General features: G+C 32.9%; 1 protein-coding gene across 1 annotated transcript; it reads left to right on the top strand.

Annotated features, from left to right (window-relative positions):
- The first annotated feature begins 1,982 nt into the window (after positions 1-1,982).
- Positions 1,983-7,671, top strand: LOC144971840 (uncharacterized). Its single transcript, XM_078912916.1, has 5 exons — positions 1,983-2,026; positions 2,349-2,772; positions 3,007-3,442; positions 7,114-7,165; positions 7,650-7,671. The coding sequence occupies exons 1-5, from the start codon at positions 1,983-1,985 to the stop codon at positions 7,669-7,671; spliced, it is 978 nt and encodes a 325-aa protein (XP_078769042.1).
- Positions 7,672-13,405: the final 5,734 nt, after the last annotated feature.

Below are 13,405 nucleotides of genomic sequence, written 5' to 3'. Positions count from 1 at the left end.
TCTCTCTCTCTCTCTCTCTCTCTTCGTTTTTTTCTCCTTGTCAATAAATCAACTATTTTCCATCGGGAAAAGCTGTTTGATACAAAATTATTATCCATTGTTTGTAGACTGTTTTCCTTTCATACAAGGAGAAACCAATTATGCCTGTCAGGCGAAGGACAGAAAGCTGTATGGAAGGGGTACATTAGATGGTTGGATAGAAGAGACAACAAGAGTTGGGGATTACAAGACTCTTATATTGGTAGATAGTAAGTATATCTTCATAATATCGCATTTGTGTAGCATTTACTCACTCCTTTTACTATGCTCTACGCTCTTCGCAATTAAAAAAAAAATTAAACTCTGGAGTGAGAGACATCCAACGGTTGCCTTCATTTTGCCAGTTTATTTTAATCTTCTTCTTATATATACATAACTCTAAATATAGGATATGGATATTGACCTTAAAGTTATTGACAAAAATTAATGAATAAATATATAAATAAAAATGAAAACTAAATAAGTACATTAATATATAAAGGAAGAAAAAGAAGAAAAGAGATAAGATATTTTAAGATATATGTTTGAATAAGTAACTATGAATAAAAAGTTATCAATAAAACATAAATATTCATTGATGTGTTGCGCTTGACAGGCTGCTGTGTCGTTTGCTCCGTTTCATTTGACATCTTTAATTGAAAGGAATTACATTCAATTGGAATTTTTACATGTTCATATTTTTAAAAGGACAGTGCATCTTATGTGATATTTTTTGTGGATTTTAATCAGTGACTTTTTTTACAACATTCTTATATTTATTACAACTATTTTAAACAAGAAGAAGTGTTCATCGCCATTTTCCACTCCTTCCATTTGTTGTTTTGATACGTCGACAACTAATCATAATGTGTAACAACGGTTACCCGTTCCATTCATACCACCTGTAGGGGCGGGGGCGGCGTGGAGGTAAACGAAAACAACCAGTGGTCAAAAACATCATCGGCCACCGACCGCCTCCCCGTTTCCAACCACTACGACCTCCCTCCACACTCACAACTGTCCCCATTGTAGCCAACACACCTGTCCATACAATTAAGTCAAAACATTCACGTCTACAATTTGCAACACAGAATGTACGATCAGCAAGAAACAAAACGATTCTAATTATTGATTTGATTGTTGAGAAAGACATTGATTTATTGATTTTAACGGAAACTTGGCTTCATGACGAAGAAGGAAACATAATAAATGAAATTGTGCCTGAGGGTTACTGTGCCCAAGTCCAAAATCGTTCATCAGGCCAGTCTGGTGGTGGTGTACTTGCTATTTATATAAAAGGTCTCAACGTTCATAGAGTACACTATGAAATTGAATTCAAAAACTTTGAACATATTGAGCTCATGGTCACCATTGCTCATTTTAGCTACCGCGTGATTGGAATCTATAGAGCCCCACCAAATACAAAGAACAAAAATACAGTGAGTGGGTTCCTTGATGAATTCGAAAACTATCTCTTGGACAAAATAACGGAAAGTGAAAAGCTTTTAATTTTAGGTGATTTAAATTTTCATATTGATGACACAGAACACAACAATACTCAATTTTTTTAAAAACTTATAGAATCTTTTAATCTCAGACAACATGTTAAAGAATCGACACATCAGAAAGGGCATATTGTTGACGTTGTCATCAATAACAACAGTGACAATTCAATAACACTGATCCAACAGACTGACTGTGGCCTATCCGATCACCAGCTTATAACAATTAAAACTGGGAACTCCAAGCCACGTCATTCGAAAAAGACAATTGTGTACAAGAAAACCAAAAACATTGAATTACATAAATTTAAACAAGATATTGAGATAGAGCTTGTACTTGCGATTTCCAAGATCAAATGTGTGTCAGAAAAAGTTGAAACTTACAATTCAAGACTGAAAAATATATTTGACAAACACGCCCCCCGATAAATTAAAAAAAAACGATAACCATTAGACCTATTAATGGCTCTTGGTTTATGGAGGCAGCCCGTGTTCAGAAGCGGATTGTAAGAAAACTGGAAAGAAGGTGGAGAAAAATTAAGAAAAGTAAAATGAAACAAGGAAAGAGCTGCAAAGATCTGGAAGAGGAGAATGTTAGCAAAGAACAATACGTTAATGCAAGAAAAAAATTGAACAATCAAATCAAAGCGGCAAAGACAAACAGTCTGAAGGAGGAAATAGAAAACAATAAAAACAACAAAAAGGAGCTTTACAAAATAATAAACAGACTTACCTCTCCTGAATCAGAAACACTACCAGATTACAAAAATGCAAATGAGCTCGCTGAAAATTTAATACTTATTTTGACGACAAGATTGTTAACATCAGAAAACAACTTGACCAACATGAATCTGCACAGCCTGAAAAATACAAAGCAGTAGATAAAGAAAAGAACCACATTTTGGATAAATGGTCTGTCACCAAACTACAAGACATCAAAGATGTAATCAAACTACTGCCAAAGAAGACATGCCGGCTTGACCCTATCCCCACATGGCTTCTAAAGGATTGTGTAGAAGAGCTGGCGCCGGTGATTCTCGACATTGTTCAATCTAGTCTTCACACCTCGACAGTTCCAGCATGCCTTAAGAAAGCAATTGTGCGCCCTTTGTTGGAAAAGCCTTCATTGGACAAAAATGGTTTAAAAAACTTCAGGCCTGTGTCTAATTTAAGTACGTTATCTAAAATAATAGAAAAAATTGTATGCCCTAAATTGAATACCTTTTTAGATGAGAGCAACTTTCGATCAATGGTACAGTCTGCTTATCGCAAGGGACATTGCACTGAATCTGCTTTGATCAAAGTGCACAACGATCTTGTTAATTATGTTGCTGATAAGAAGACGGCAGTGCTCATACTGCTTGATTTAAGTGCCGCATTCGATACCATTGATCGGAAATTGCTCTTAAACAGACTTCAAACCGATTTTAATATTCAAAATGATGTTTTGGACTGGTTTGAATCTTATCTTTCTGACCGCACACAGTGTGTTGCCATTGAAGATTCTCTTTCTGATATTAGTGTTCTGCAGTTGGGGGTACCCCAGGGTTCTGTCCTGGGGCCCATCTTATATACCTTGTATACAACACCCATAAATGCTATAATCTCGGCGTATGAGTTGGATTTTCACTTGTATGCCGACGATACTCAAATTTATTTCCCTGTTACTAACGATACGAGAGTGGACATTGTACCTCGAGTGGAAGCGTGCGTGAAAGACATAAACGATTGGATGGTTTTAAATAAATTAAAGTTAAATGAGGATAAAACGGAAATAATACGTTTTTATGGAAATAACCGGAAAAGAACAGAAATAGAATCATTGAGCATTGCTGGTAGTCAAATTAAGATTGTAAATGGTGGAAATGTCAGGAATTTAGGTGGATATTTAGATTCACGATTGTGCATGGACGCTCATGTTAGTAAAGTTGCTCAGATTTGTCATCTTCATCTCCATAAAATTTATAGAATTAGACATCTTTTGATACTGAGACTGTCAAAACATTAATGACATCATTTGTACTTAACCGAATAGATTACTGTAACGCTCTGTTACAATCGTCACCAAAATATATAATTAGACAGCTTCAGAAAGTGGAAAATAGAGCTGCTAGAATGGTGACTGGTTGTGGGGTGAAAGAGCATGTAACGCCGATTTTAATATCTTTGCATTGGCTCCCTGTTAACAGCCGAATTATGTTCAAAATTCTATGCTATGCTTTTAAATGTTTTAATAAGACAGCTCCTGTATACCTACAAAACATGGTTAATCTCTATGTGCCGGAGAGAGAACGTAGATCCAGTGGTCAAGATCTCTTCCAGGTTCCTCGCTGTAGATCGTCTTTTAGTGAGAGATCTTTTAGCCAGTCGGCACCCGTCTTATGGAACCAACTGCCTTCATCCCTCAAAAAATATTCGACATTTGAAAACTTTAAAAAGAAACTTAAAACACATCTCTTTAGAAAATCATTTGATGTTTAACATTTCTATTAGGCCTACATGTTATATATATATCCTGAATTTTCATCTTGTAGCACAGTGCGTGGTAATTAAATTACAAATTTATTAATGCTATTCCAATTTGATAGATTTTATGCTTAAATTATCAATTTATTGTTGTGTTTTATTTGCATTGTAAAGCGCCTCTGAGCACATTGCGGATCTAGGCGCTATATAAATTCTTTCATTCATTCATTCATTCATTCATAAAGTAAATATATTATTTCATATAAAAGTTCATAAACAAGTAAATACAAAACAAAATAACTAAATAAATAAATTGATTCTCGGATAAATAATAATTAATGTTAACTGATAAAAACAAATGTAAAAAATAAGAAACACATAAACATTGATTTAATATGACTTAATAACCCTGGCACACTCCTGCCCAGACGAGTGATTTTGACAGTAATCAATACTATCTACATAGTCGCTGCCTATAATTATGGGTCATCGCACAGGCGACAGAACATTATCATTGATGATAGTTTCATTGGCAATATGATAAAAATGATAATAATAATAATAATAAATAATAATAATAATAATAATAATAATAATAATAATAATAATAATAATAATAATAATAATAATAATAATAAAAATGATGATAATAATAATACAATAATAATAATAATAATATTAATAATAATAATAATAATAATAATAATAATAATAATAATAATAATAATAATAATAATAATAATAATAATAATAATATATAAATAAATAATTTTAGAAATAAGCATATAATCAAAAACAGTAAATAAATATTATTGCCAAGAACTGTGAGTAAAGGTAAGGATGGGAGTTCTTTCCTGTAAGACAATAATGAGCTATGCGGAGTAATTTGAGTGTAGGTAAGGAAACAACTTGGGTTAATCAGTCACTGAAAAACATAACTGAACAGAATTGATAATGATTATGATAATAATAATAATAATAATAATAATAATAATAATAATAATAATAATAATAATAATAATAATAATAATAATAATAATAATAATAATGATAATAATAATAATGATAATAACAATAATAATAATAATAATAATAATAATAATAATAATAATAATAATAATAATAATAATAATAATAATGATAATAATAATAATGATAATAACAATAATAATAATGATAATAATAATAATGATAATAACAATAATAATAATAATAATAAATAATAATAATAATAATAATAATATAATAATAATAATAATAATAATAATAGCGGAGGCAGAAACGTAACTGGAGGGTTGGAAACGGTCTTGGAAAGGAGGGGATTAAGGGTAAGCATATCGAAGACAGAGTCTTTGTGCATCGGACAACAGAGAGAAGAACCACCAATAAAGACAGAAGAGACAAATCAATTCAAATACTTAGGAACAACTTTTCAAGGAGATGGGGGCAATGAGGTGGAAATTAAGAAGAGGATACAGGCAGGCTGGAATAATTGGCGGAAGGTAACTGAAGTTATGAGTGACAAAAGAATTTCCGCAAAGCTGAAGGGGAAAATATATACAACAGTTGTAAGACCAGCAATTTATATGGACTAGAGACAGCAACTACAATAAAGAAACAAGATAAAGAAGTTGAGGTGGCAGAAATGATGATGTTGAGATGGTCACTTTGTTGGACAAGAAAAGATAAAGTGAGAAATGAACTAATTCGAAGGTTGACTGAAGTGAAGAATGTATCAATAAAGATGAGAGAAGATAGATTGAAATGGTTCGGCCATGTAAAGAGACGAGAGAGGAAGTACGTGGAAAGTTCTGGGCTTACAAATAGCGGGAAAGAGGAAAAAGGGACCCCCAAAGACTAGATAATGGGATAAGGTAAAGAATGACATGCAAGAACTGGGCCTGGGGGAAGATGATGCGTTGAACCGAGATGTATGGAGATGTGGCATTCATTATGGCAACCCTGCACAAAAATCGGGATAAGCTGAAAGAATGATGATGATAATAATAATAATAATAATGATAATAATAATAATAATAATAATAATAATAATAATAATAATAATAATAATAATAATAATAATAATAATAATAATAATAATAATAATAATAATAATAATAGTAATAGTAATAATAATAATAATAAATAATAATAATAAATATATAATAATTAATAATAAATAATAATAATAATAATAATAATAATAATAATAATATATAATAATTAATAATCAACATGACGACCAGAGTAAAGGAAGGGCCAAGGATCCCTAAAATATTTTGGTCAATGAACATAAATAAATAACTAACTATATAAAGGTCATTGAATCCATATCCGCATGTCCATATAGATGTGTAAATTTATACATACACATCTATTTGTGATGTCTTTACTTTTATTATAAAAGCGAATGCCAACAAATTGAACGTCAGTGCAATAGTGGCTATAACGTCTGCATGTTCACCATAGTTTTTTGGGTTTTTTGTTTGTTTAATGTTTAATTTATTTATTGCCTTTATTGTAGCTGATACGTTCATGCATATTGTATTAAACATGAGTATACAGATTGTATAATCATTATACTGTGATTTATCCCCATAACACCCGATTTATTGATTCCACTATAATCAATCAATCCCACCATTACGTTTTGAAAATCTAATTCTACTTGGTGAATTTCCATACTTTGATTTTCATGAGGAAAGATGAGGTATTCTATCAGAACATTTTTCCAAAATCTGTTTTTCACAAATTGTAACCCTTTGAATTGCGAGCTGTTTTCATTTGCTTCCAATGCTCCCCCCCCCCCCCCAAATACGTCTAAAAAAAGTGATTAGATAATACTTTCGTCTGAATATAACTTTTGTCCCCAGTTAATTAGGAAAGATTTTTGTAGAGAAATTATGCCAATCATATTCAGGCCTCCATTCATTTTTTTATAGTTCCAAATAGTCTTTCTTTTGACTTTCTCAAAAGCTCTCCTATTTGAAGTTTTCTTTTGCCACAGAAATTAAAAAAATAATCTATTTATTTCCTCTAATGCAATCAACGGAATTGAAATACTCTGCATGATATAGATTAACTTAGAAATACCAAAGGATTTGATTATGTTTATTTTTCCTAACAGAGAAAGGAGACATCGTGGCTCAGGGATACGGTCGTTGCTTTGTACCCGAAAGGTACCGAATTTGATCACCCGCCGCGATGTGTGGCCTTGAGCAAGTCACCTCCCCCTAGCTCACTTTGCGGCCTTGCACTGCGGCTGACGCCTGGGTTATTCAAGTCTTCCCTTGGAATAAACCCTAAATACAAATTTCCCCATGGGGATGAATAAAGAGAATTTTATTTATTTTAAAAATTAAAAAAAATTCTTTCCCCCCATAATTTTGGCATTTTCTGTATGCTTTCAATTTTATGAATCTAATTGTTTTTATTTTCAGTAACTGCCATATTGAAACTGAATATTTTTTCCCCCTAATTTTAGATTTACTTTTATTCAATGTAAGTCCAGAGAATATCGAAAACTCATTGATTTTTTGTAACACATGTTTTAAATCTTTTTGATCCTTTAAAAAAAGGTTGTTTTATCGGTATATTGTTAAATTATAAATCTTGTGTTTTCTAATTGTATTCCTTTAATGCTTTTCTCCTGTTTTACTTTAGACACCATTATTTCTACTTCTAGAATAAAAATCAAAGGAGATATCGGACAAACTTGTCTAACACCACTTTGCATATCAAAATCGTCCGATACATGCCCCACATTCTGTACACATACCTTTCTATTGTTGAGAACAGTGATCATACAACCCTTGAAATAGTCTCCAAAACCAAAGTAATCAAAAGTTTTTAATAGGAAAGTTGTTGATATAGTTTCGAAAGCCTTTTTATAATCAATTGATAACATTAATGAGGATAAGTTTATTTCTTTTTATATTCTATTAAATCAACAATTTCCCTCAATATATCTGCAATGTTTCTCCCACGAATAAATCCTTTTTGGTCATTACTAAGTAGATTACTTATAACTGCTTTAAGTTTATTTGCCAAGGGTTTTGCCACTATTTTATAATCAGTATTTGTTTAAAGTTGTAGGCTTCCATTTCCCCAAATATTCTTTATCGATAAATTGATTGTTTGGTTTTAACGCCCTTCCCCCCTTCTTTGACTGTAACTAAGCGTATTTGTTCTAAGACTAAAACCAAACAGTTGAACATCGCCGTTTTGATCCCATCCCAAAAAACTTTGTAAAATTTTACTGGAATTTCATCCGGCTCTAAGGAGGATCCATTTTTCATTTTTTTCCATAGCATTCCTAATTTCATTTAACGTAATAAATCTGTCACAGAATTCTTTCTCTTCATTTTCTATATATTGAGATCTTTTACATGTTCGTCACTCAACATTTCTATTGTTTCGTCTTCTTTCTATTCGTTATAACGTTCTGAATAATGTTTACCAATGATTTCTAGGATCGCATATTAATTTGCAACATAGTTATTTATTTTTATCATTTAATTTTTTTTTAAAAATCGTATTGTTCATAGCCCTTTCCTTTCTAACAATAAAAAGAATCAATTACATTTCTCTTCTTCCTCTTGCCCTCTCTTACTCTGGCACCCGTTGTTTCTTCAATTTGTTTTATTTCATTTTTTTTTTCAATTTAATCACTTATGATAAAATATCAGCGTCGTTATGATGATATACTATTTGTTCTTCTAGTTTATTAAGGGCTCTTATGTCTTCATTATAAAAAAGAGCTTTTTATAAAGCGCAATATCCACTAAACGTGCTTAAAGAGCTTTACAAGGAGCCCCTGGCCAACAGCAACACTTAATATGTAGTACGAGACATGACGCTTGTTAGGCGATATTACAATCTTTTTCGGACAGAGACAACGCTGTTAACGGCCAGGTACTCATTTTACACCCGAGTACAGTGACAGAATGTGAATAAAGAGCCGTTTCCAATGACTCAACTATGTGCCGAGCGAGGCTCGAACCCAGGATCTTCCGATCCGAAAGCGAGTGTCATACCACTACACCACATACCCGCACATTATCTAATTTATTACGACGTTTATATTTGCAGTAGTCTTGAGTGAATTCCTTGATGTCTATTTTAACACATTCACACTTAAGATGAGGATCCAACCTTTTTTCTTCTAAGCAACTTTGGATTTTTTGTTTCATTAATGTTATATATTTTAAAAGTCACTCAATATTGATACATTCATTTTAAATATATATTGTGTTTTATTCTCCATATATCTTCCAAGGCTAATCTATTAATAAAATCATCAAAATTGTCTAAATTTTCTTTATCATGTGGGATGCCAGATATTATGTCTAGCTCTTTATTTACAACAGTGTTAAAGTCCCCTAAACAAATCATTTGTAAATCTAGATTTAACTCAGAATTTGATATTAAAATCTTTCCTAAATGAGATAAGAATCATTTTTTTCGTGTGCAATACAGGGAGCGTAAATATTAGCTTTAAAATTGCCTTTATCTTTGTTATTGTCTGTATTTAATTTTATCAATATTATTCTGGAGTCTTTCAAAATTTACAAACTTTGATTAATTTCGTGTGATTGTTAAAACATATTTCCCCATCAAAAGCGCATGTGCCACTTATGATGTTCAAGAATAAAGTGTCTTCTTCTTCTAGGTTCCATGCCTGGTCCAGGCTTCGGATACTGCATGAATTATCTCTCTCCATTCCTCCCTGTCTCTTGCTTTTTCAAACAGCTCGTGGTGTCGAACGGTAACAGGTCAAGCTGGCCAACTGCAGAGGGCGACAAGAATAGGCAATGGCAAACCATTCTTGTAACTTTGCCGAGTTAACTGCATGAATAAGTCCAAAAGACCAACTGAAGGGCTTCACCAACCTAACAATCCAAGAGCCAATAAAGTGTCACCGAGGGCAATAAGATAACTACCGTTCAGGAGAATAAACACAGCATTAACCAATGGCTCTCGAAACCAGTAAAGTTGTTGACCGATCGTTCATGGTTGATCGGTCATCAAAGGGAATCAGCGCCTAAGTTGTTTTGTTGAGAGCCATTTCGGACATGGGGACCGATGGCTTACAGCAGTTTATCGTTGGTTTTTTTATCATTTGGCAACATGTGATATTTTCTAAATGGAAGGCGTGCTTTGCTTTTGTATATTACCCAATTAACCGGTTTCTTTATTATAGAGAGAATTATCCCTGGCTTCTTATTACACGGTCCTGAAACGAGGGATAACCAAATAGGTATACGGACATTGTCGTGAAATGTTTGATTCGTGATAACACATGTTGGTATTGTTCTAAAACTTAGACTACTTGGTCAGTGAAAGGATCCTGCAATGTAACCATGGGACGGGGAGATTTTACAAACATGATTTTTGCACGCATTGATGAAGAGTGTGGAATTCAAAATAATTTGCAACTTATCGTCACGTGTTTGCATTTTTTGGTGTGTTCTTGGTAAAAAAAGCTTCTAGATATCCATAGTCTCATCCAATGGAATAATAGACCGCAATAAAGCAAAAGTAGTTATAACAGCAGCGACGACGACGGCAACATCATCATCATCATCATCATCATAATCATCATCATCATCATCATCATCATCATCATCATCATCATCATAATCACCAGACAACAACAACAACAACAACGGCAAGGACAAAGACATAAAAAAAGAAAATGATAATATAGGCCTACTATCATTCACTTAATAATTCTCACTTCCTTAAGAATTCCCATTTTTAGAGTTTCTTTGTATCAGATCACAATGACATTTGCTACCAATTCTTTATATTCATATTATGAATTAGGTTGGAATTAGTTTGTTAATCTGTGACCGTTGACTTGTGATATAATATGAAAAATCAGCTCTTCGGAGATCAGACATGCTCTAATAAATGTTGTTTTTCTTGAATAGGGCCCATAGCAGGGTTCTTTAAGCAATATATTTGTCACTCACTCTGTCAATCTGGTATTTTGTCGGGATGAATGAGATGAAGAGAATTCAACTAAATATAGCATGTCGAAAATCGCGAAATTTAAGTTTTATGCAGGATAAACAAATAGCAAGGAATGAAGTGAGTAGAAAAGTGCCAAACGACAATAGAGAAAGATTACTTTTGTGGCGATAGGGAGTCAAACCCATGACCCAACTGCTACGGCACCTCCTCCTAGCCACGGGAAAAACGTTCTACAATCGACGCTATCCACCACTTTGTTGGCTGAAGAAGGGCTTTGAGCTCGTAACGTACCGTGTCTGGTATTTAGTTCTTTTTTGAAGCTGTTATATTAAGTTTTTATTATGACTTTGAAGATAGGAGAAAAGAAAGGGGAAGGGGGGGGGGAGGGGGGCGATAGCGCCTTTGGTAGAGCACTAGCTCAAAAAAGACAATGGTTAGTGAGGTTAATCCCGATTTAAATCAAGATTTCTTTTCTAATCTCCATCCCCATACTTGCATCAGGAATTGGATAACTGACTCTAATAGATTTGAAGGAAAGTAATTTGCTATAGACTTGCACTATTTCAGAGGCGAGGGTAACTAGCAATTGTTGTTATCCGTTTCACACTATAGATAACACAGTTCCATGCGCTTTATACATGGCTCTGTAGGAATACTTTAAAACAAAGGGAAAAGAATAATCGGAACCATGAGAATTTCTTCCCGAAGTCACTGATATATATATATATATATATATATATATATATATATATATATATATATATATATATATATATATATACATACATAAATATATATATTGTTACAGTGAATGACATGATCAGTCGGATGGTGAAAAGTTTGAAATGAGGCTTTGCCAAGTTTAGTTAGAAGGTCAATTTTTATCCAAAATTATTTCTTGTCATAAATGATTAAATCAACCCTTTTTGTATATCTTCAGAAAATTTCAGCATCAATAGAGAGAGAAAAAATGTGCTTCTTGTAGTTAAAATCTATTCACGATGTTACTTTTGATTATTTGACATTATAAAATGCATATAACGTCTCAATTAGAAAACCTTAAAAGTCGAACTCTATAAAGTTTACATCGCTAATATGCTGAAAGGTTCCGCGGTATTCTATAATGTGCTTTACGTACAAAACACATAGAAATTGTAAAACCTGGCCACAAAAATTTCATGTCAATTATCGATCGATTAAAATGAACCTCCAACTTGGCCACCACCTCCTCCACAGATTTACTAAAATTCTCTTCTGAAGGCATTAGAGTGATAATAAATAGACCATTTTTCTTTCAAGAAGACATCACGCCAACACACACGCACACACACATACACACACACATATACACACACACACACACAACAATACACGATGAATGAAATACTAAGGACGAATCTCCGTCGTATTTCATTCATCGTGTTTTGCTGATAAAGGGGATACCCGAGACGTCCATAGCATTTCTCTTCGTTTAATAAATTAAAGCTTACATATTTCAATACTTATAGGGATGAGATTAGCGGAAGAGTAGCGTCCCTTGATTGGACGTCACCGGCGGAGAAGTTATTTGTAAACAAACCAACTACAAGCCAAGCGCTCCAAATACAAAATTTATTATTCATATTTCTGTACAAAATACATATCATGTTCAACGTAGATCTTTTCTTTAGTTTTCTCCATTATGAAATGTTAACAAAATATGATGTAGACTACGAATTAAAAATAAAAGATGTTGATAAATAATACAATATGATGAGACAACCCTTCCTAAACTTACTGATCTTCCCGCTAATGATTGGTACTAATAATGGCAATAGCATCTGTCGGTTATCAAGACGCGACTTCAATAAAGGGGCGTTACTCTTAAATCTGTTTTGAAATCTCATTCCCTATCGTTATTTTGACACCAATTTAATAACATGGTTGACAGAGACTGAATTTCCCTAATGTTTAGGTATGGCTATTTTCCCCCCGTTATTCTATATCCGTTGTTCCATTATGATATAACTATCGATAGTTTCAATACCTTAAGTGGTTTATAATTGTTAATTTTGATATTACATTGCCATACGGAAATTGATTTAATTGCCTCTTACAAATTGTAAAATAGTCTGTACATGTTACATGCCATGTGAAGGTTAGTCAAAATTCTACTAGTAGAGAGACCCAACTCCCACATTACAAACAACTTTTCTTTCCATATGGGAGATGTTTGCTTACCTAATTTTATTTTCCAAATGAATTTCAAAACGTGAAACTTGACTCTTTAGTTATTCTCTAAATTGGTGTATCTTGTATCTTGTACGGTCTCACCAAACGGCTCCAATGAGCAATGACTTGAACCACCGTCAGGGTGGTTTTACTTTAGTATTTCTCCCCTTGTTTGTCATTTATTTCCACAACAAATGAGGCGTGACTTTTCATTCTTGTTATTTTACCTT

This window comes from Berghia stephanieae, chromosome 4 (assembly GCF_034508935.2).
Source record: "Berghia stephanieae isolate SIO BIC M18660-M18661 chromosome 4, UCSD_Bste_1.3, whole genome shotgun sequence".
Lineage (NCBI taxonomy): Eukaryota > Metazoa > Mollusca > Gastropoda > Nudibranchia > Aeolidiidae > Berghia > Berghia stephanieae.
Note: the sequence above shows the minus strand (reverse complement) of the source record. Positions and strands in the feature narration are given on the sequence as shown.

Bases quoted from the DNA above. Each gene is read 5' to 3' on its own strand.
- LOC144971840 (XM_078912916.1), top strand. From the start codon at position 1,983: ATGGCTCTTGGTTTATGGAGGCAGCCCGTGTTCAGAAGCGGATT. The intron at 2,027-2,348 runs GTAAGAAAACTG...TGTTAACATCAG, and splicing joins CCCGTGTTCAGAAGCGGATT to AAAACAACTTGACCAACATG. The intron at 7,166-7,649 runs GTACCGAATTTG...GTTTTACTTTAG, and splicing joins CGTTGCTTTGTACCCGAAAG to ACACCATTATTTCTACTTCT.